The 24,318-nt window shown below is 47.2% G+C and overlaps 1 protein-coding gene across 1 annotated transcript in view; it reads right to left on the minus strand.

Annotated features, from left to right (window-relative positions):
* The window catches only part of LOC120915895, a 97,069-nt gene that overhangs the window by 47,950 nt on the left and 24,801 nt on the right, over positions 1-24,318 (minus strand). The window contains exons 6-9 of the mRNA XM_040326709.1: positions 9,801-10,015; positions 7,588-7,742; positions 5,149-5,388; positions 3,925-4,081 (exon numbers count right to left, since the gene is read on the minus strand). Of these exons, the coding sequence (XP_040182643.1) occupies positions 3,925-4,081; positions 5,149-5,388; positions 7,588-7,742; positions 9,801-10,015 (767 nt within the window). The remainder of the gene's footprint in view (positions 1-3,924; positions 4,082-5,148; positions 5,389-7,587; positions 7,743-9,800; positions 10,016-24,318) is intronic.

The following is a 24,318-nucleotide window of genomic DNA, read 5'->3' on the forward strand; positions in this document are numbered from 1 at the left end:
GTGTGGAGTCGGCCATTAATTCAGCTTTCATGCTCATTACAGACAGCAATGTCCTGCCTGCTTGGTTGCAAAAACAGCAGAAAATCCAGGGAAACTGGAATCTTTGAAGCAAAACTTCACCCAAAGGAAGAAGTTCCACTCATCTTCCCCACATCTTACAGCCCCCCTCTTCCATATTTGGAACTTTGTTTTGGGAAGGCAGATACCTAGTTTTGACAGGTACCCTCTCCCACTTCCTAGGCAACCCCAGTGGAAGTTCTCTGCCCCTCCCTCCTGGCAACCAACTGGGACACGTCATGGGTCTCAGAAGGCTGTGGGACCATTCACAAAGTGCAGCGTGGCTTGCGCATGGACAGAGGGCAGCTTGCTGTGAAGCCACATGGAGTGACAGCCGACTGCCCACAAGTTGGACACATGTTGGTGCCAAGGACTGAAAACCAGTGAAGAAGCTGGCCCTGGTGAGGACAGTGCTGGATCCCTGAACAGGTCAGTGTCTGCTTATTAAGATTAAAAAAGATGGTTGGAGGTGTTAAAAGACTGGGAAAAAAATGCACACCACCAAGCTTAAAGTAGCCCTTCCATAATTTCTTTCAAAAATTAAAGTGGTAGTAACTTCTTTTGTGCCATTTTTACCTACAGGTAAGCTTATGATAAGGCTTACCTGTAGGTAAAATGGATATCTCCTAAACATGCACCGTTTCGGAGATATTTCAACAAGTAACTGATGGCGACTTCACCGGCACATGCACTCTGAAGGAACAGCATACCCATGCCGTTCCTTCAGAGCTCTCTGCCGTGCCTGGGGTGCACTTGCACAGGAGTGACGTCATCGTGGATCAGCCAGTCAGAGAGCTGGAGCCCAAGAACTCAGAAAGAAGATCTGGTGAAGATGGAATCCCTGTCAACGGTGACAGCATGCCACTGGAAGTCTTTGTTTTAGGGTAAGCATTTCATAATGTGCTAGTATGCGATGCTTACTAGCACATTATGATATTACTTTGCAACTTTTTTTTTTTACAGACGTTACTACGGCATTAAAAGTCAGCAGCTACAAAAACTGTAGCTGGCTTTTAATTTTTAAAGAAATGACTGAAGAACCACTTTAACCACTTCAGCCCCGGACCATTTCGCTGGTCAAAGACTGAGCCACTTTTTGTGATTCGGCACTGCGTTGCTTTAACTGACAATTGCGCGGTCGTGCGACGTGGTTCCCAAACAAAATTGACGCCATTTTTTTCCCCACAAATAGAGCTTTCTTTTGGTTGTATTTGATCACCTCTGCGGTTTTTATTTTTTGCGCTATAAACAAAAATAGAGCGACAATTTTGAAAAAAAAACGCAATATGTTTTACTTTTTGCTATAATAAATATCCCCCAAAAATATATAAAAAAAAAGTTTTCCTCAGTTTAGGCCGACTTAAGCGTTTATTGATTGGTTTGCGCAAAAGTTATAGGGCCAGATCCACATACAATTGCACTTGCGCCGCGTATCAGAGATACACTACGCCGCCGTACCTTACCTGGCGTACTTTCAAATCCTCAAAGATTTTGCGCCGTAAGTTACAGCAGCGTAGTGTATTTCTGGCGGCGGAATTAAAATCGGCGGGTAGGGGGCGTGATTCATTCAAATGAAGCGCGTCCCCATGCCGATTGAACTGCGCATGCTCCGTTTAGAAATTTCCCGCCGTGCTTTGTGCGAAATGACGTCGCAAACACGTGATTTTTTTAACTTAGACGTGACTTACGTCCATCCCTATTCACGGACGACTTACGCAAAAAAAAAAATAAATTTGAATTTCGACGCGGGAACGACGGCCATACTTAACGTGGCAAGTCTATCTATACGCCGCAAAATACCAGCTTTAACTATACGCCGGAAAAAGCCGACTAGCGACGACGTAAGAGAATGCGACGGCCACGCGTATGTTCGTGGATCGACGGAAAAAGCTAATTAGCATACCCGACGCGGAAAACGACGCAAACTCCACCCAGCGGACGCCGAAGTATTGCACCTACGATCCGAAGGCGTACGAAGACGTACGCCTGTCGGATCGAACCCAGAAGCCGTCGTATCTTGGTTTGAGGATTCAAACTAAAGATACGACGCGGCAAATTTGAAAGTAAGCCGGTGTATCAGTAGATACGCCGGCGTACTCGCTATGTGGATCTGGCCCATAGCGTCTACAAAATAGGGGAGAGTTTTATGGCGGTTAAGTTTGGTGCATGGGCATTTTTTTTTTCAGTCTATCAACATTTCCATATAATAAGGCCATTCTATGATTAGAAAGCCAACTGTGGACATTGGGGCAGCACAGCGGCTTAACGATTAGCATTCTTGCCTTGTAGCACTGGGGGCCTCAATCGGTATCCTGGTTAGGACGCTATCTGCATGGAGTTTATACTGTATGTTCTGCTTGTGTTTATTTCCTCCAATGACATGATGGTAGAATAATTACCTCCTGTCTAAATTGACCCTAGTATGAGTGCATGCATGTGAGATAGGGACCTTAGATTATAAGCTCATTGGGTATGGGGACTGCTGTAAATTTAATGTATGGAAAGAACTGTATAAATTGTTGGCACCGGGTTGCTGGGATCCAGTGGCCGCTGATGCTCAAATTTTTTTTGGGGGGGGGGGGCGCAAATGAAAAAAAAGAAAAAAATTGTAGCCTCACTGTGCCTATCAAACGCAGCCGCTGTGCCATCAATTGTCACCACTGTGCCATCCCATCAAATGCAGTCACTGTGCCATCAATTGTCACCACTGTGCCATGCCAAACGCAGCCGCTGTGCCATCAATTGTCACCACTGTGCCATGCTATTAAACGCAGCCGCTGTGCCATTAATTGTCACCACTGTGCCATGCCATCAAACGCAGCCACTGTGCTAATTGTCACTGTGCATGTCACTGTGCTGTGCCCTTTAATTGTCGCCTCTGTGCCCATTGTTGTCACTGTGCTGTGGCCTTTGTCGCCTCTGTGCCCATTGTTGTCACTGTGCTGTGCCCTTTGTCGCCTCTGTGCCCATTGTTGTCACTGTGATGTCTGTGCCCTTTTATTGATACCACTGTGCCCTTTGCCGCTCTGTCCCCTTTGCCGCTCTCTGTGCCCATTGTCTCCCCTTTCCCTGTAAAATGAACTTACCTGAAGCTTGCATGTCCTCCCTTGATGTCTTGTCCCGCTTGGTGAAGCTTCAGCCAATCAGGTTCCTGATAACCAGAACCTGGGAACCTGATTGGCTGAAACGGTCGTCAGTCTTTTTCAAGGAACGCAGGGCGCCTGCGTTCCCGAGGATAGACATCCGACAGCCGGAGGGCTGTACTTGGAAAGCCTATGAGAGGCGCTGGCTTTGATAGGCAGTTCCGCTCAGCTAACCAGCTGCCGTTATTCAGGTAAACGGCGCCCTATGTCCGGTTATCTGAATAGACCAGGCAGCTGGCAACCAACAATAACATACATCCGTGCAATTATGCACGAATGTTATTTGCAAGAGGGGGTGGCGCTGCAGCGCCCTCTATAGACGGCCGCCGGAACTGTGGTTAAAATGTAAAAATGACATTTTAGCCGAATAAAAGTTCTTAAAGGGCCCAGTTTTTTTTTTTTTTGTGACTGCGGGAGGGGGGGCGGCGCCCGTGCGTCCCTATGGACGGGCCGCCACTGCTGGGATCTGAGGTCCGGTTATCAGGAGGAAGGAGGGATTTTTATATACACTTCACTAAAGTTTTTCAAAAATGCTTTTCCTCACCTCTAAAACTGGAACCTTCAGCTCATCCGGGGCAAGAAAATGCCTGGGGCTTCGAGGGCAACTTGGACCAGAGGGGGCAATTGGGCAGCTGACTGTTTGCCAATATGGCTAAAGAATCTCTGACTGCTTCTTCAGGCACAGAAATCACAGAACACCCTCTATGTGTATGTCGAGTCTTACCGAGGCACAATCAGTAGTGCAGAGTGCAAGATCGGCATAGAGATACATGATGTTAGTATCAGTAATCTGGAAGACTTTCATAAGAAACCGAGATTCAGCGCCGACTCCATTGCTGTCCACTGTTAGCTCATCAGCAGATACATCGCTAGACGGGCACCTGGAATCAAAATCCTTTCATCAGTATTCAGTTACTGTAATCTGAAGATTAGACACAATTCTGGCACATACCATCAGACAGAGATAAACATCACACATCCATTATCCATTATATATACACACACACAGTATCTCATAAAAGTAAGTACACCCCTCACATTTGTGTAAATCTTTTTTTGTATCTTTTCATGTGGCAACACTGAAGAAATGAGAAGACCGGGCCAAGATCAAGCACGGAAATTTTGAGGGCTCAGGTAAGTAAATGGGGGGGGGGGGATGCTGGAAAAAGATAGAGAGTAGGTTCTTTATTTTCCCGCCAGGAAAAAATCAGATCGGAATTTCCTATCATGTGTACAAATCCCGATGCACACAATTCCGACGCATGCTCGGAAATAAATCGCCGCATGCTCAGAAGCATAGAACTTCAATTTATCGGCTTGTCATAGTCTTTTACGTCACCGGGTTCTTGGCAGTGAAAAGTTCACCAAACTTTTGTGTGACCGTGTGTATGCAAGGTAGGCTTGAGTACAGGGGCATTAGCCTGCTTCACTCCATTAGTGTATGTACCCCATACTCATTTACATAGGGGGGGTGCTGGGATCTGGGGGTCCCCTTGTTAAAGGGGGCATTCAGATTCCAATAAGCCCCCCACCTGCAGACCCCCACAACCACCAGCCAGGGTTGTGGCTAAGAGGTCCTTATCCCCATCAACATGGGGACAAGGTGCTTTGGGGGGTAGAGCCCCCCTGCCTCAAAGCACTCCCCCCATGTTGTTGGGGGCAAATGGCCTGGTATAGTTTATGGGGGCGCTAACTTGTACCCCCTCTTTTCCTGACCTGCCGGGCTGCATGCTCGGATAAGAGTCAGGTATGGATTTTGGCGGGACCCCATGCCATTTAAAAAATAAAAATTGGCGCGGGGGTTCCCCTTAAGATCTATACCAGACCTGAAGGGTCCAAAGTCGCATGACAAGTCGCCCACGTGTGAATGGAGCCTTAGTGAACTTTTTCTGTAATCAATGTGTACAAAGAACAGACATTATTACTAACCAGCGTACTGTGTACTTACCCGTCCTTAAGAAGATAGTACATTTGGTCGCTTGAATTGGTAGGAGAGGCATAAATATTCACCACCATGAGTTTAAAGGTGTTCACATTCAGATCTGGTACTTGCACTGAGAGGTAAATAGGATCTTCCACTGTCAGGGGGTCATCTTCTGAGAGAAGGGTCGTATATGTGTTATCTTTGAAGGCCATCATTACGGCTGCATAACTTGCATTTACTGTAAAGTCATTTATTTCTGTGCTCCTGGAAAATAAACACACAACAAAAGGTTACCTACCTAGAAACCCTTGTAGGTATGTGGCCATACATCTATGTTATTATACAGAGTGGATGCAGAACTGAGATATTTGCACTGAGGATAAAGAAAGAGGAAACCTATCAGATATCTTCTTCAGCTTCTGTGTACACTGGTGGGGGAGGTAAAGCTGATATAAAAAATGAGGGTTTCAAATGCGTCACAAAGGGTTCAAACGAATATGTATAAGAAACAGACAAATAAAAGTAATTTAAGCGATTTTGTCAGGGTAAAAAATAAATAAAAATGAGACGCAACATCCCTCCAATGGAGGAGTTTTCATACTCACCTCTCAGACGGCCCCCCATATCTCCTACCTTTCCCAACCTATCTCTGCTCTCGTTTTCATAAACAAGCTCTTGTCAGATCACTCAGATCTACCGGCAGAGATCTCCTCTACATCTCGATGCCCAAGAAGACCCGGACATGGTGGTCGGGCCTTCTCCCACCAGGGTGCCGTATTATGGAATAGCTTCCCTGTCGAGCTCCAGGAGGCCCCTACTATCCTGGTCTTCCACGGATTACTGAAAATGTGGCTTTTCACGCAAGCCTTCCCTGCGTAGCCTCTCTCTTCCACCCTTTCTGCCGCTCTGTGCTGATTTTGGTTCCTGGGTCCTCTCTTCCCAGGAACTCTGCTGTGCGTCTGGACCCTTCGGCGTAAGACCGCGCTATATTAAGATACCTCTTAACTCAACTCATGGTGGACACAGGCTGAAATGGTGGACACAGGCTGCAATGGTGGATACAGGCTTCATTGTTGGACACAGGCTTCATTGGTGTGCACAGGCTGCATTGGTGGACACAGGCTTCATTGGTGGACACAGGCTGCAATGGTGGACACAGGCTTCATTGGTGGACACAGGCTTCATTGGTGGACACAGGCTTCATTGGTGGACACAGGCTGCATTGGTGGACACAGGCTGCATTGGTGGACACAGGCTGCATTGGTGGACACAGGCTTCATTGGTGGACACAGGCTGCATTGGTGGACACAGGCTTCATTGGTGGACACAGGCTTCATTGGTGGACACAGGCTGCAATGGTGGACACAGGCTTCATTGGTGGACACAGGCTTCATTGGTGGACACAGGCTGCATTGGTGGACACAGGCTGCAATGGTGGACACAGTCTGCATTGGTGGACACAGGTTGCATTGGTGTGCACAGGCTTCATTGGTGGACACAGGTTGCAATGGTGGGCACAGGCTGCAATGGTGGGCACAGGCTGCAATGGTGGACATTGGTGGACACAGGCTTCATTGGTGGACACAGGCTTCATTGGTGGATACAGGCTGCATTGGTGGACACAGGCTGCATTGGTGGACACAGGCTGCATTGGTGGACACAGGCTGCATTGTTGGACACAGGCTGCATTGTTGGACACAGGCTGCATTGGTGGACACAGGCTTCATTGGTGGACACAGGCTGCAATGGTGGACACAGGCTTCATTGGTGGACACAGGCTGCATTGGTGGACACAGGCTGCATTGGTGGACACAGGCTTCATTGGTGGACACAGGCTGCATTGTTGGACACAGGCAGGCTGCATTGGTGGACACAGGCTGCATTGGTGGACACAGGCTGCATTGTTGGACACAGGCTGCATTGTTGGACACAGGCTGCATTGGTGGACACAGGCTTCATTGGTGGACACAGGCTGCAATGGTGGACACAGGCTTCATTGGTGGACACAGGCTGCATTGGTGGACACAGGCTTCATTGGTGGACACAGGCTTCATTGGTGGACACAGGCTGCATTGTTGGACACAGGCAGGCTGCATTGGTGGGCAAGGATACAGTTGTTGTTAATATTTATTTTTATAACTTAATTCTGCATAAAACTTTAGTGTCATTTTATGAGGGCGTGTTTAGGGGCGGAATTAGGGGCGGGGTTGGGTGGGGCAACTGGTGGCGAGTAACTCTTGAGGCCTGGCTAGTAGCTCAGGACTTGAAAGTTTCAGCCCTGGTCTAAGGTATTTAACCAGTAAGTACAGGTCTTTAATTATTTAGAATTTAAACTTCTGCTGTAGGGAAGATACTTGAAGGTTTGCTAAAGGACCTCACATAAGACTATGTGATGGAATCCAATATCATAAGAGATGGTCAGCATGGACTTCTGAAAAACCAACATTACGTAATAATAATTACCCGAGTACTGGGTGGAGAGTCACATTAAGAGCGACATTTATATTCAGCGGTAAAGAGCAGGAAATATTCATGACGACGTCATTTTGTGTTTGGATTGGATCCGTCTTGGCAGAAATATACAGCTGGTTTGTGTAGGTGACATGGGTCGCATTCACCTGTAGAGAGAAGAAGCGCAGAAGTCATTAGACATATTTCTACCACCATGTAAAAGAAGAAAAGTGCAGTGGGGCCTCTAAGTGCAGACTGATTATAAAATGTATTTAGCAGGAATAAGAGAGCAACTCACATTTTAATAGGTAGAAACCGGCATGTTTGAAAAGTCCGCCGTCCATAGGACAACACTGTTTTTACCTACTCAAATGTGAGTTGCTCTCTTATAGGTAGATTCACAAAGAGTTAGGCCGGCTTATCGGTAGATAAGCCGACCTAACTCCGAATCTACGCCGCCGTATGTTTAAGCGTATGCTCAAACAAAGATACGCTTAAACAAAGCTAAGATAGGACGGCTTGCGCCGTTCTATCTCAGCTTGCAATTTTTCGGATGGGCGCTATGTGGCGCTTCCATTGCGGCCCGCCTAGATTATGTAAATGAGCTTGTACGCCGATTCCCGAACGTACACCAGCCCGCCGCAGTCGAATTACGTCGCTTCCGTAAGGCCTTAGGCGGCCTAAAGTTATTCCACCTTTGAGGTGGAATAACAATGTTAAAGTATGGCCGCCGTTCCCGCCGCGAGGTTCGAATTTTTTTACGTCGTTTGCGTAAGTCGTCCGCAAATCGGGAGTTACGTCGTTTACGTCCACGTCGAAATCAATAGGCCCGTACGGCGTACTTAGCCGCAATGCGCGGTGGGAAATGTAGGCGCCCCGGCGCATGCGCAGTAGCAAAGAACGTCAAAAAATCCGCTTGAATCGGGTCCAGCGGATTGATCCGGTGGTCTGTACAGACTCACCGGATGAATCCATCCGCTCCCCTCCCTCGCATGCGTCGCAATGATTCCACGCATGCGTGGAAGTACTTACATTCCAGCGTCGCGCACGTCGCCGCGTCATCATCGCGGCGACGGCGTGACACGTCAACCCGGATGAATTCCGCAAGGATTTTGATCCGATGGTGAGTACAAGCCATCGGATCCAAATCCGGAGGAGGAATCTCCGCTGGAAACGGTCCGGCGGACCGTTTCCAGCGGAGATCCCCTCGTGTGTACGGGGCCTAACAATAACAAAAAAAGCCATTTACAACTCTGCCCCATTACCAATCTTATTATTATTTAAGGTACTTATATATCACCAGCAACAACCCTGACAGTCTCTTCATTTACTGATAGCAACCGCTGCAATATATTTCGGCCCCGTACACACCATAGAATCCATCCGCTGAAAAATCTCAGCGGATCGGTTTCAGCGGATAGATCCCCTGGTGTGTAAAATCCAGCGGATCTGTTTCCGTGGATTTTTATCCCCTGGGATGGATTTCAAGCGGATATAAATTTGAAGACATGCTTTCAAATCTATCCGCTTGAATCCATCCCAACGGATTGATCCGCTGGTCTGTACAGACTCACCGGATCAATCCGTCCGAAGGGATCCCCCGCATGCGTCGTAATGATTCGACGCATCCGTGGAATTCCTTATATGACAGCGTCGCGCTCGTCGCCGCATCATCATCGCGGCGACGGCGCGACACGTCATCGCGAGGGGATTTCGGTGCGGATTTCGATCCTATGGTGAGTACACTCCATCGGATCCAAATCCGCTGAAATCCTCGAGAGGATTTATCCGCGGAAACGTATCCGCGGATAAATCCTCTCGTGTGTACTAGGCCTTCAGGAAAATCCAGAACCGAGCCGCCACATGTAGCGCTTACTCCTGAAGGAGTCTCTGGAAATGTTCCCAGGTTCTTTCCTAGTAGACTGATCCTCTCCAGGAAAAGACCCCCCAGAGCTCAGAGTGCTCAGAGATTTTATACAGACTCCCAGCATGCCTTTAGGGCTCTGCTCCCTGGGATTGGCCAGCGCTGCATAAATATTCACACTGCCATCTGCATAGCTCCACACCTATGTTCCAGAGAATTCTACCGGCTCTCTGAAAAGCAGAGAGAGTAAACAGACTAGCAGCAGCTGAGAACGCTGAACTGACCGAATTATTTAGCTGCACTGGCTACAGTCAGCAGTACTAAATTTACCTGACAGTCAGGCCGTGTCAGGAGAACTTACCATAGCTTCAGTGTTACAGTCAGAGTATATCAATGGACGATAAATGATCATCTCTGATGTTCCATCCACAATCTGCCTTACTGCAAAACACTCGGGGTTGGTGCTGTTCAGCCTGATTTCAGACGTATTATAACCGTTTGCTTCCAACCAACATTTTGACACTTGTATATTGAACTTTACTCCAGTACAAGTAAAATTTGGAGATGGAAGGCTTCCTGAAAAAATAGTAAATTCATTCAGTATTTCTGAGATGAGAAGGTGACGTGATTGATGTACATTATACACTATAGGGGTTTTCTATATATACCCACTTTAGGGTGACAAGAGTGACCAGGAACTGGGGATAAAGCTGCCATAGAGTCAAAGAGTTAAATCCCAACTAAAGGTCCATACAGAACATTGACTGTTGGTGATCAATGTAGTCCCCCTTTATTGGTTGTCAGTGTAGCGTCTCCTTTTATTGGTGGTCAGTGTAGTGCCTCGTTACATTGGTGGTCATTGCAGTGCCTTCCTACATTAATGGTCAGTGTAGTGTCCCCCTTACATTGATGATCAGTGTAGTGTCCCCCTTACATTGATGATCAGTGTAGTGTCTCCCTTACATTGGTGATCAGTGTAGTGTCTCCCTTACATTGATGATCAGTGTAGTGTCTCCCTTACATTGGTGATCAGTGTAGTGTCCCCCTTACATTGATGATCAGTGTAGTGTCCCCTTACATTGATGATTAGTGTAGTGTCCCCCTTACATTGATGATCAGTGTAGTGTCCTCTTACATTGGTGATCAGTGTAGTGTCCCCTTACATTGATGATCAGTGTGGTGCCCCCTTACATTGGTGATCAGTGTAGTGTCCCCTTACATTGATGATCAGTGTAGTGTCCCCTTACATTGATGATCAGTGTAGTGCCCCCTTACATTGATGATCAGTGTAGTGTCCCCTTACATTGGTGATCAGTGTAGTGTCCCCCTTACATTGATGATCAGTGTAGTGTCTCCCTTACATTGGTGATCAGTGTAGTGTCTCCCTTACATTGATGATCAGTGTAGTGTCTCCCTTACATTGGTGATCAGTGTAGTGTCCCCTTACATTGATGATCAGTGTAGTGTCCCCCTTACATTGATGATCAGTGTAGTGTCCCCTTACATTGATGGTCAGTGTAGTGCCCCCTTACATTGATGATCAGTGTAGTGTCTCCCTTACATTGATGATCAGTGTAGTGTCCCCCTTACATTGATGATCAGTGTAGTGTCCTCTTACATTGGTGATCAGTGTAGTGTCCCCTTACATTGATGATCAGTGTGGTGCCCCCTTACATTGGTGATCAGTGTAGTGTCCCCCTTACATTGATGATCAGTGTAGTGTCCCCTTACATTGATGATCAGTGTAGTGTCCCCTTACATTGATGGTCAGTGTAGTGTCCCCTTACATTGATGATCAGTGTAGTGTCTCCCTTACATTGATGATCAGTGTAGTGTCCCCTTACATTGATGATCAGTGTAGTGTCCCCCTTACATTGATGATCAGTGTAGTGTCCCCTTACATTGATGATCAGTGTAGTGTCCCCCTTACATTGATGATCAGTGTAGTGTCTCCCTTACATTGATGATCAGTGTAGTGTCTCCCTTACATTGATGATCAGTGTAGTGTCCCCCTTACATTGATGATCAGTGTAGTGTCCCCCTTACATTGATGATCAGTGTAGTGTCCCCTTACATTGATGATCAGTGTAGTGTCTCCCTTACATTGATGATCAGTGTAGTGTCCCCTTACATTGATGATCAGTGTAGTGTCCCCCTTACATTGATGATCAGTGTAGTGCCCCCTTACATTGATGATCAGTGTAGTGTCCCCCTTACATTGATGATCAGTGTAGTGTCCCCTTACATTGATGATCAGTGTAGTTCCCCCTTACATTGATGATCAGTGTAGTGTCCCCTTACATTGATGATCAGTGTAGTGTCCCCCTTACATTGATGATCAGTGTAGTGTCCCCTTACATTGGTGATCAGTGTAGTGTCCCCCTTACATTGATGATCAGTGTAGTGTCCCCTTACATTGATGATCAGTGTAGTGTCCCCTTACATTGATGATCAGTGTAGTGTCCCCTTACATTGATGATCAGTGTAGTGTCCCCCTTACATTGATGATCAGTGTAGTGTCCCCTTACATTGATGATCAGTGTAGTGTCTCCTTACATTGATGATCAGTGTAGTGTCCCCTTACATTGATGATCAGTGTAGTGTCCCCTTACATTGATGATCAGTGTAGTGTCCCCTTACATTGATGATCAGTGTAGTGTCCCCCTTACATTGATGATCAGTGTAGTGTCCCCTTACATTGATGATCAGTGTAGTGTCCCCTTACATTGATGATCAGTGTAGTGTCCCCCTTACATTGATGATCAGTGTAGTGTCCCCTTACATTGATGATCAGTGTAGTGTCCCCTTACATTGATGATCAGTGTAGTGTCCCCTTACATTGGTGATCAGTGTAGTGTCCCCCTTACATTGGTGATCAGTGTAGTGTCCCCTTACATTGATGATCAGTGTAGTGCCCCCCTTACATTGATGATCGGTGTAGTGTCCCCCTTACATTGATGATCAGTGTAGTGTCCCCCTTACATTGATGATCAGTGTAGTGTCCCCTTACATTGATGATCAGTGTAGTGTCCCCTTACATTGATGATCAGTGTAGTGTCTCCTTACATTGATGATCAGTGTAGTGTCCCCCTTACATTGATGATCAGTGTAGTGTCCCCCTTACATTGATGATCAGTGTAGTGTCCCCCTTACATTGATGATCAGTGTAGTGTCCCCTTACATTGATGATCAGTGTAGTGTCCCCTTACATTGATGATCAGTGTAGTGTCCCCCTTACATTGATGATCAGTGCAGTGTCCCCTTACATTGATGATCAGTGTAGTGTCCCCTTACATTGATGATCAGTGTAGTGTCCCCTTACATTGATGATCAGTGTAGTGTCTCCTTACATTGATGATCAGTGTAGTGTCCCCCTTACATTGATGATCAGTGTAGTGTCCCCCTTACATTGATGATCAGTGTAGTGTCCCCTTACATTGATGATCAGTGTAGTGTCCCCTTACATTGATGATCAGTGTAGTGTCCCCCTTACATTGATGATCAGTGTAGTGTCCCCCTTACATTGATGATCAGTGTAGTGTCCCCTTACATTGATGATCAGTGTAGTGTCCCCTTACATTGGTGATCAGTGTAGTGTCCCCTTACATTGATGATCAGTGTAGTGTCCCCTTACATTGATGATCAGTGTAGTGTCCCCTTACATTGATGATCAGTGTAGTGTCCCCCTTACATTGATGATCAGTGTAGTGTCCCCTTACATTGATGATCAGTGTACTGTCCCCCTTACATTGATGATCAGTGTAGTGTCCCCTTACATTGATGATCAGTGTCGTGTCCCCTTACATTGATGATCAGTGTAGTGTCCCTTACATTGATGATCAGTGTAGTGTCCCCCTTACATTGATGATCAGTGTAGTGTCCCCTTACATTGATGATCAGTGTAGTGTCCCCTTACATTGATGATCAGTGTAGTGTCCCCCTTACATTGATGATCAGTGTAGTGTCCCCTTACATTGATGATCAGTGTAGTGTCCCCCTTACATTGATGATCAGTGTAGTGTCCCCTTACATTGATGATCAGTGTAGTGTCCCCCTTACATTGATGATCAGTGTAGTGTCCCCCTTACATTGATGATCAGTGTAGTGTCCCCCTTACATTGATGATCAGTGTAGTGTCCCCTTACATTGATGATCAGTGTAGTGTCCCCCTTACATTGATGATCAGTGTAGTGTCCCCTTACATTGATGATCAGTGTAGTGTCCCCTTACATTGATGATCAGTGTAGTGTCCCCTTACATTGATGATCAGTGTAGTGTCCCCTTACATTGATGGTCAGTGTAGTGTCCCCTTACATTGATGATCAGTGTAGTGTCCCCTTACATTGGTGATCAGTGTAGTGTCCCCTTACATTGATGATCAGTGTAGTGTCCCCCTTACATTGATGATCAGTGTAGTGTCCCCTTACATTAATGATCAGTGTAGTGTTCCCCTTACATTGATGATCAGTGTAGTGCCCCCTTACATTGATGATCAGTGTAGTGTCCCCTTACATTGATGATCAGTGTAGTGTCCCCCTTACATTGATGATCAGTGTAGTGTCCCCCTTACATTGATGATCAGTGTAGTGTCCCCCTTACATTGATGATCAGTGTAGTGCCCCCTTACATTGATGATCAGTGTAGTGTCCCCCTTACATTGATGATCAGTGTAGTGTCCCCTTACATTGATGATCAGTGTAGTGTCCCCCTTACATTGATGATCAGTGTAGTGTCCCCTTACATTGATGATCAGTGTAGTGTCCCCCTTACATTGATGATCAGTGTAGTGTCCCCCTTACATTGATGATCAGTGTAGTGTCCCCCTTACATTGATGATCAGTGTAGTGTCCCCCCTTACATTGATGATCAGTGTAGTGTCCCCTTACATTGATGATCAGTGTAGTGTCCCATTACATTGAAGTGTGTTACATGCACGTCATATGGTTTATGGGAAAATTCTATATTTGGTTTTAAATGGCAAAAGAGATCCATCCTGACCATTGGATTATAGCATATCATACCTGTGTATGTGTAGAGAGTTGTATTGCACTGGCAGGTAGTAGTACTATTGTCACAATACTCATCATCAGCACAGGAATCACTTCCACAGGGTACAGGCGCAGCCACTGGAGAGACAGAAAAACATTAAAGTCCATTCTTCTGCATTTCTCGCACAATATTCACACTCACTGTAGGGTGAAATAATTGTGTAGTGATCACTAGACGTGTGCAGAACGAAAATGATTTGTTTTGTTTCATTTTGGGTAGATTTGTTATGTTACGAATTTCATTTTGTTGATTCGTTTCGGAATTTATTTTGTTTTGTTTTGTTTATTAATTTTCTAACCAATTCCAAATTTTCTGAACCATTTGAATTCTGATTTGGTCGAAAAATTATCAACCGATTCAAATTCTGTGTGAAGAACAGCTGGTTGTTATGGAGTAGGCCGCTAAGACGGCCGCTGCATCCTTAACAACCGATGACTAATCAGCTGTCAGCGGGTTTCCCCACTGAGAGCTGAAGTGTTAACAAAAGAATGCCGGTGATCTGCCGATATGGTTCCTCCTATCGATATGGCGCAATCCGACCTGACGCAAATCTCCGAACCTGATCAGCTGTAGCAACAGGTCCAGGGCGACGTGGAATTCGCTGTAAGTGTCTCTTTTTTTAACATCCTCCAATCTACGGGGATGGTAAGGAATGAGCCTGGGCATGCGCCGTGTACACCTGAAGAACAGCTGATCAGGTTCGGAGATTTCTGTGGGCTTCGTCTGCGCCTTCACAGTCAAGCAGGGAACCATATCAATAGGAGAACTAGCTCGACAAGACACCAGCAATAGAAAATAAGGAAAAAAACACACGTCAAAAATGCCATGGGGTCTCCCCCAAAACTCTACCAGACCCTTATCCGAGCATGCAGCCAGACAGTCCAGAAAGGGAGGGACAAGCGAGCGCCCCCCCCATCCTGAACCACACCAGTCCACATGCCCTCAACATGGAGGGTACTCTATAGGCGACGCTTTAAAAAATGTAACGGTTACCAGTCTAGAGTTACAGAGGAAGTCTAGTGCTAAAATGATTGCTCTCGTTCTAACGATTGCGGCGATACCTCACATGTGTGGTTTGAGCACTGTTTACATTTGCGGGCGTGACTTATGGGCGGGCATACACTTTATGGGGGGGATCTGGAGTCTTTAAGGCCCCAAACCCCTCCTCTGCACTTGAAAGTATTCAAAACGCCAGGATCTGCATTTTTAAATATTTTAGATTTTTTTAAACTGGCGCCGTTGGCTCCCGAGTAGACCGTAAGTGATCTTGTGACATCGCTTCCGGGTTACTACATCCAAGACCCGATCAAAGCTGATTCCGGCATTGTTCGGGTCTCCGGCCAGCTGGTGGACATGCCTGCTGGTTGCTCAGGTCTCCAGGTGGGACGGGAGAGCCCGGGCGAGTGGTGGAAGGAGGAGGGGGACGTCCCCTCCCGCTGTTTGTAATAACAAGCTGAGCGGTTATTATTTGAGAGCCGAACGTCTGCTCTAAAAAACAGTACCGGGGCTGCAGGCATCAATCCGATACAACCGCTTGAAGCCAATGACGTACAGGTACGTGATCTGGCGGCAAGTATCTCTGACTGGAGGAACACGTAAAATTACTGTAACAAAACTGTGAGCATGAGATGACTTACCTGCATTTAAAAAGGTTTCGGTGTTTCCTGCAACTGGCTGGATCATCAGCGATCTTGCTTGTTCGCTGCAAATCTGTAAGGTAATCAAAGTAATTTAACAGAAATTCCAGACGAGTGAAATTGATGAAGGAACTTCAAATTTTATCCAAGAAACACGCCAGCTATGCTAAAAGTCACAACATCTACTTCATGTTCCTCTATCTGTGTTATCCCCACAAAGGAAATGGTGGAGAATGCGGGCACAGCAGGTTCTTTCATCACTCCAATGGTGAGACTTCCCTGGAATAGTTTACTTTTCCCCTCCACATTGGTTTCAGTCTCTCTAAGCCATATTCCCCAATCACCTATTTATTATACATTGTATCGGGTCAGCATGATGACACCATCAATTGTCTTTGTTAGGGATGAGTTTGGGTTTAAGGCCGAACCAAAGCTCATCCCTTGTCCAAACTGTGGCTTCAGCAGATGGGCCGAACTGTGAATTCTGGTGGTGGTATCTCAATATCAGAAGCCAGCATATGAATTAATTCGCCAGTTATGTGTGGAGTTGGCCATTCCTTCAGCTTTCAGGCTCATTACACGCAGCAAAGCTCTGCCTGCTTGGTTTGCAAAAACAGCAGAAAATCAGGAGGAACACTGCCATCTTTAAAGCGTAACTTAATCCAAAATGGGAAGTCTTGCTCATCCTCCTCCTACCCCCTCCTCTGCAAAATTTGGAATATTTTTTAGGGGGGAGGGGAGGTAGATACCCGGTTTTGGCACCGGGGGCAGCATCAGCATTATGGTTGCCCTGGAAGGGTCGGTTGCATCTGTAAGACTATATACATTTATCCAGGGCTTTTTTGTCAGAGTATAGGTGCAGGTACTCATCCACGCCCATCCCCCCCCCCACCACCACCACCAATAAACCGCATTGAATAGAGGGTGTGGGAGGATCTTAAAGGGGCAATAAATAAAGAAGAGGGCGTTACATTTGGAGTTCAGGGATGCGCTATGTAGAGAGCAGGGTTGTGGAGCACGCTGCATACTGAGTGCAGGGTTCAGGGGCGTGCCATGTACAGAGTGCTGGGTTCAGCGGGGTGCTATGTACAGAGTGCTGGGTTCAGCGGGGCGCTATGTACAGAGTGCTGGGTTCAGTGGGGCGCTATGTACAGAGTGCTGGGTTCAGCGGTGCGCAATGTACAGAGTGCAGGGTTGAGGAGCGCTGCATACTGAGTGCAGGATTCTGCGGTGCGCTATGTACAGAGTGCAGGGTTGAGGAGCGTTGCATACTGAGTGCAGGGTTCAGCGGTGCGCTATGTACAGAGTGCAGGGTTCAGTGGTGCGCTATATACAGAGTGCAGGGTTCAGCGGTGCCCTGGGTATAGAGTGCAGTGTTCAGGGGTGCCCTGTGTAGAGAGTGCAGGGTTCAGGAATGTGCTGTGTACAGAGTTCAGGGGTGCGCTCTTTACAGAGTGCAAGGTTCAGCTCTTTTGCAGGCTGTCCACATTTCACTACCACCCATCCTTGGGTCCTTCAGACACAGCCGCCCCCCCCCCCCCCGTTTATTATCTGATGTCAGGAGGGAAGAGATTTTGAACACATTTATACAGCGAACAGTGCTATAAAAATGCACCGATTACTGTGTAAATGTAACTGGCAGCAAAGGAGTTAATACTAGGGGGCGATCAAGGGGTTAAATGTGTACCCTAGTGAGTGACTCTAACTGTAGGGGGAGGGGACTGACTGGGGGAGGTGACCGATCTGAGTTCCTATGTACAAGGGACACAGCATCCTTGACAGGACGTGGAGCTCTGTGTTTACACCCCATCATTAAACACAGAGCTCCACGGTCCTGCTCAGTTACTGTGCAATCGCGGGCATGCACATCGGGTTTCCAGTAATGCGGCGGGTGCGCGCTTGCACTGCCGGCGGCGGCGCGCCCCCTGGTGGCTCGGCAAGGCGAGGACGTCATATGACGTCCTCTCAGAACGAGAACATTATCGCGCCGCCGGCGGGCGGTAGTAAAGAGGTTAAGGGGGCAAATCCTTCCGGTCCTTAAGTGGCTATGTTATTTTAGAGATTTAGTCATACAATTTTTTATATGAATAGGGATGGTGGCAGCCGCCTTCCTGAATAGAATAAACATATACTACAAATAAAGGCTTTTGTTAGCCACCAAACCTGCCACCCTCAGGCTAATGGAATCTCTTCCAGAGCAAAAAAATGCCTGGAGCTTTTGGGGGCCCCTTGGACCAGTGGGGCCAATTGGGCAGATGACTGTTTGCCCATAAAGCTAAAGAAGCCCTGACTGCTCTTTCATGTACAGGGCTGGACTGGGACAGAAATTTGGCCCTGGACTACTTTGACACGTCTCTCCTATGGCGGCCGGAAAACTCCCGTACCCCCCTGGCCACCCAAGCCCCCTCTCCCCCTTCACTAGCCGTTCTATTTTTATTAGAGTAGAACGGCTGGTACTGGTACTCTTATAGGCTGTACCAGTGGGCAAACTAGACATTATTTCACCCGGGGCAAAGAATCAGTTCCGTGCCCCCCCCCCCCCTTATGGGACAAGATTAGGCAGAAGTGAGAAATTCCCAGGCCATAGCTGTTGAGTCAGCTGTCTGTCCCCTCCCCCCATGCTCCTCTGTCGTCCCCCCTGCTCCTCTGGTCCTCCCCTTGCTTCTCTGTTCCCCCCGAGGTGAGCGCTGCGGGGAAAGGAGAGACAGAGAAGCGGAGGGGGGCGGCGGTCCGCTGTCACTGAAGCCGGCCCACTGAGCCATCGGCCCACCGGGAAACTCCCTGTAGTCCCAATGGCCAGTCCATCCCTGTTCATATACATAAATCACAGAACATCCTCTATGTGTATGGTGGTGAGTCTTACCGTGGTACAATTAGTAGTGCAGAGTGCAAGATCGGCATAGAGATAGACGTTGTCAGAACTGGCAATCTTGAAGACTTTCATAAGAAACCGAGATTCAGTGCTGACTCCATTGCTGTCCACTATTAGCTGGTCAGGAGATACATCGCTACCTGGACACCTGGATACAGAAAACCTTTCATTAGTTTTCAGTTACTGTAATCTAATGATGAGAACACAATACTGGTACATACTATTAGAGCTGAACAATATACGAGGTGTGTTCATTATATAATATTTTATATATACAGTACTGTGCAAAAGTTTTAGGCGGGTGTAAAGAAACGCTGTAAAGTAAGAATGCTTTCAAAAAAAGATTTTGGAATTGTTTCTTTTTATCAATTTACAAAATGCACAGCCAGCTTGTTGGGTAGGTGCGGCGGGGTGTGACAGACAGTAAACACTAGACATGCGCACACTGAAATATTTTGTTTCCGTCCCAAAAATAAATGGATACATTTTCGTATCTTTCGGCGGGCGTAGCGTATCTCAGATACACTACGCCGCCGTAACTTAGAGCGCAAGCTCCGTATTACAAAACAAAGATACGACACGCAAAATTTGAAATTACGCGGCGTGTCAAGGTCACACCCCTTTCTTTTTAACACCCACCCTGAAATTTTGGAGTGGGGACACTAGTTTCTAGGGCCTGGGGGGCAATGGATTCCCTTAATTTGCATAGATTTACTCTCACTTCCTGTTTGGCTATGGGGCAGGAAGTAAGGGGAAATCTCTGCAATGGGTCAGGGATGGTAAAAAATGAACTGACAGAGGATATAACCCCCCCCCCCCCTTTCTATATCCAAAACGAAAAAAAAAAAAGTGTTCTACTTTAAGCACAAAGGGCCAGATCCACAGCCGCCGAGCGCAACTTAATTTTTCAGAGTTAAGTTACACTGCCGCAAATCTCCCAAGTTAGGTGCCGATCCACAAAGCACTTACCTGGAAATTTGCGGCGGTGTAACTTAACTCCGTCCGGCGCAAGGCGTTCCTAATACAAATGGGCGATTCCCATTTAAATTAGGCGCGCTCCCGCGCCGGACGTACTGCGCATGCTCCGTCGGGTAACTTACCCGACGTGCATTGCGCTAATTGACGTCGCTCCGACGTCATTTGCTTAGACGTTAACGTAAATGGCGTCCAGTGCCATTCACGAACGTCTTAAGCAAACGACGTAGAGTTGAAAATTTCGATGCGGGAACGACGGCCATACTTAATAGGGCTTAGTCAAATAGAACTCAGCCCTATTTTTACGTGGCGTAACTCGACGTAAACGACGTAGATTTAGCGCGACGGGCCCGTCGGAACGTTCGTGGATCGCCGTAAGTGTTCATTTGCATATTCTAGGCCGGCCGCAATGGCCTCGCCACCTAGCGGCCTGCCTAGAATTGCATCCTTAAGATCTGACAGTGTAATTCAATTACACATGTCGGATCTTCTGTCTATCTATGGTAAACTGATTCTGTGGATCAGTTCCATAGATAGAAACAGGGATACGACGGCGTATCCCTTTTGTGGATAACCCCCTAATTTCTGATAATTTTATAGAGAGGACTAAGAAGACATAACCATGCCAACGGTGCAGCAGAAAACATATAGCACAGTGATGAAGGTTTGTGGTCCAGGCTGATAAGACGCAGTTTGCGCTACACTAACAGTGTAGCACAAGCCGGCGGTGACTCTTTCCGTGCTGCCCCCCCTGCAAAGTGCTGCCCTAGGCCTGGGCCTTGTTGGCCTAGGCCAGGATACAGCGTTGAACGACACCCGGGTACACCGATCACCCAGCTAATAGACCAACAGATGGCTATATACCAAGAGCTCTTTATAAATGGCGCTGGGTAAAAGGAGGACCAATCCACCATTAATAAACGTACAGTGGTACATAAGTGGGTAAGGTGATATATTGCTCTGGGCATTCAGTGAATTATTTCTGTAGTCAAAGTGTACAAAGATCACACAAAAGTACAAACCCAAGGTTCTGTGTACTTACCCGTTCTGAAGAAGATAGTACTTTTGGTCGCTTGATTCAGTAGGAGAGGCAAAAATATTCACCACTTTGAGTTTGAAGGCGCTCACATCCAGATCTGGTACTTGCACTGAGATGTAAATAAGATCTTCCAGAGTCAGGGAGTCATCTTCTGAGAGAAGGGCCGTATATTCTGCATCTTTATAGGCCAACATTACGGCTACATAACTTGTATTTTCTGCAGGAATGATTATTACTGTGGTCCTGGAAAATAAAAACACAACAGAAGGTCACCTACCTAGAAACCCTTGTAGGTATGTGGCCATACATCTATGTTATTATACAGAGTGGATGCAGAACTGAGATATTTGCACTGAGGATAAAGAAAGAGAAAACCTATCAGATATCTTCTCCAGCTCTGTGTATACTGGTGGGGGAGGAGACGATGATATATAAAAATTAGGATTTCAAATGCATCACAAAGGGTTCAAATATGTATAAGAAACAGACAAATAAAAGTAATTTAAGTGACCTTGTCAGGGAGAAAAATAATTGAGAAGTAACATCCCTGCAATGGAAGAGTTTTCATACTCACCGTGTCTCCTACCTTTCCTCCGTTCCTGTGCTGCAGCCTCCACCAGACTCTTCAGTATTCTACACTTCTGGAAGTGTGGGATTCCTGTGTCTGCCAACACATGTCATGGCTCCTTCCTCTGACCCCAATGTCACTACAGGACTCAGCAGAGACACAGGGGAGGAAGGAAGGAACAGGGCCGGGGCTACCACTAGGCAAACTAGGCAGCCGCCTAGGGTAGGGTGACCAGACATCCCCGGTTTCCAGGGACAGTCCCCTGATTGAGGACACTGTCCCTGGACCAAGTCTGTCCCCGGTTTTGTCCCTGGATTGGATTGGAACAGGGGCTGGGGCAATTTGAAAGACAGTCAGTGCAGAATAAAACAAAAAAAAAATATGAATTATACCCCCCCCCCTCCCCGCTCCTACTAGCATAGGGGGGTGTATTTTTCCCATTATCTGTGCCCCTTTCTGATGATCATGTGCTGGTCGGAGCGGTGGGAATATTTCTTCAGCTTCGCTCACATGTTCCTCTGCCTTGGCTCAAGTCCCGGCCAGCCGCCTGCCTATCTCCTTGCCTTCCCCGGCGGAGTGATCTTCCTTCGCTCCCCACCCAGTAGTAGCCGGGCCCAGAGAGTGAGACTTGACAGGCTGTGAGGTGGGTGGTGGTCGCAATGGGCAAAGAGTCGCTGAGTGCCGCCATTACTAGTAAAAAAAACAGGTGGTGAGGCTGCATTTTATGGGTGCTGGTAGGCTGCATTGATGGGCACTAGTGAGGCTGCATTTCATGAGCACTGGTGAGGCTGCATTCGATGGGCGCTGGTGAGGCTGCATTTTATGGGCGCTGGTGAGGCTGCATTCGATGGGCGCTGGTGAGGCTGCATTCGATGGGCGCTGGTGAGGCTGCATTCGATGGGCGCTGGCGAGGCTGCATTTGATGGGTGCTGGTGAGGCTGCAATCAATGGGCGCTGGCGAGGCTGCATTTCATGGGTGCTGGTGAGGCTGCAATCAATGGGCGCTGGTGAGGATGCATTTCATGGGCGCTGGTGAAGGTGTATTTGATGGGCGCTGGTGAGGCTGCATTTGATAGATGATGATGGACTGCATTTGATGGGCACTTCATTAAAAAGGTGGGGTATACATGGGCAGGGCAAATGGGGTGGAGCAAGGGGTGGAGCAAGGGGAGGCGGCAAAATGAGGTTTGCGCCTACGGTGTCAAAAATCCTTGCACCAGCCCTAGGAAGGAACCGCAGAGCACTGCAGGTGACACTCAGGAGCGTTGAATATCGAAGAGGTTTCTGAAGGCTGCAGCACTAAAGTCGAAGAATAATTTGTTTTCTTATATTTTGTTACTATTGTGCTTCAGAATTTCCCATACATTGGAATCTCCAGGTAATGAAAAATTATCAGAATTTCGTTTCATACTGAAGCAGAAGGAAGGGAGGAGACACGGGTTATAAAAACTCTTCTATGGCAGGGAGATTTCCTTCTGATTTGATGGGATCACTGGGCAAAACTTGGCACAGATGGCCTAAGTAGGAACCTTCACCTCAGTTCCCTTTTATACCTCACTGTACTTATTGCAAAACGTTTCCATCTCAAATTTGGAATTTATTTTCAAATGAATTTTCAAATTTTGACAATTTGTTATACCGTATTTGCCGGCGTATAAGACGATCCCCTGATTTTCCAGCCAAAATGTTGGTTTTGGGATATACTCGCCGTATAAGACTACCCCCTTCCTACTAGTCATGCCTCGCCTCACGGTGCCACCATTACATGCCAGACTGTGTCACTACATGCCAGACTGTGCCCCATTACATGCCAGACTATGCCCCATTACATGCTAGACTATGCCCCATTACATGCCAGACTATGCCCCATTACATGCCAGACTGTGCCCCATTACATGCCAGACTATGCCCCATTACATGCCAGACTATGCCCCATTACATGCCAGACTGTGCCCCATTACATGCCAGACTATGCCCCATTACATGCCAGACTGTGCCCCATTACATGCCAGACTATGCCCCATTACATGCCAGACTGTGCCCCATTACATGCCACACTATGCCCCATTACATGCCAGACTATGCCCCATTACATGCCAGACTGTGCCCCATTACATGCCAGACTGTGCCCCATTACATGCTAGACTATGCCCCATTACATGCCAGACTATGCCCCATTACATGCCAGACTGTGCCCCATTACATGCCAGACTGTGCCCTTACCTTATCCCAAGACATGCAGAATCGCGGCCGTATGTTTTTCAAAAGCCGCGCCTCCTACGTCTTCTGTTCTGTGATAGGTGGAAACACTCAGCTTCCCAGGAGGCACTGGACACAGGATGAGAGGGCCTCTGTGATAGGCGAACACTGAACACAGTGCCTCCTGGGAAGCTGAGTGTTCCGCCTATCACGGAACAGAAGACGTAGGAGGCGCGGCTTTTGAAAAAACGTACGGCCGCGATTCTGCATGTCTTGGGATAAGGTAAGGATGTTAGGTTACCGGCATATAAGACGACCCCCGACTTTTAAGAAGATTTTAAGGGGTTAGAATTCATTGAAATTCGTTACTATTGTGATTCGGAATTTCCCATACATCCGAGTCTCCAAATAATGAAAATTTCATCCAAATTTTGAAGCAGAAGGAAGGGAGGAGACACGGGATATAAAAACTCTTCTATCTTAGGGACATTTCCTCCCGATCTGCCAGGATCACTTGGAAACACTTTGCCCAGATGGCCT

This window comes from Rana temporaria, chromosome 10 (genome assembly GCF_905171775.1).
Source record: "Rana temporaria chromosome 10, aRanTem1.1, whole genome shotgun sequence".
In the NCBI taxonomy this organism is placed as follows: Eukaryota; Metazoa; Chordata; class Amphibia; order Anura; family Ranidae; genus Rana; species Rana temporaria.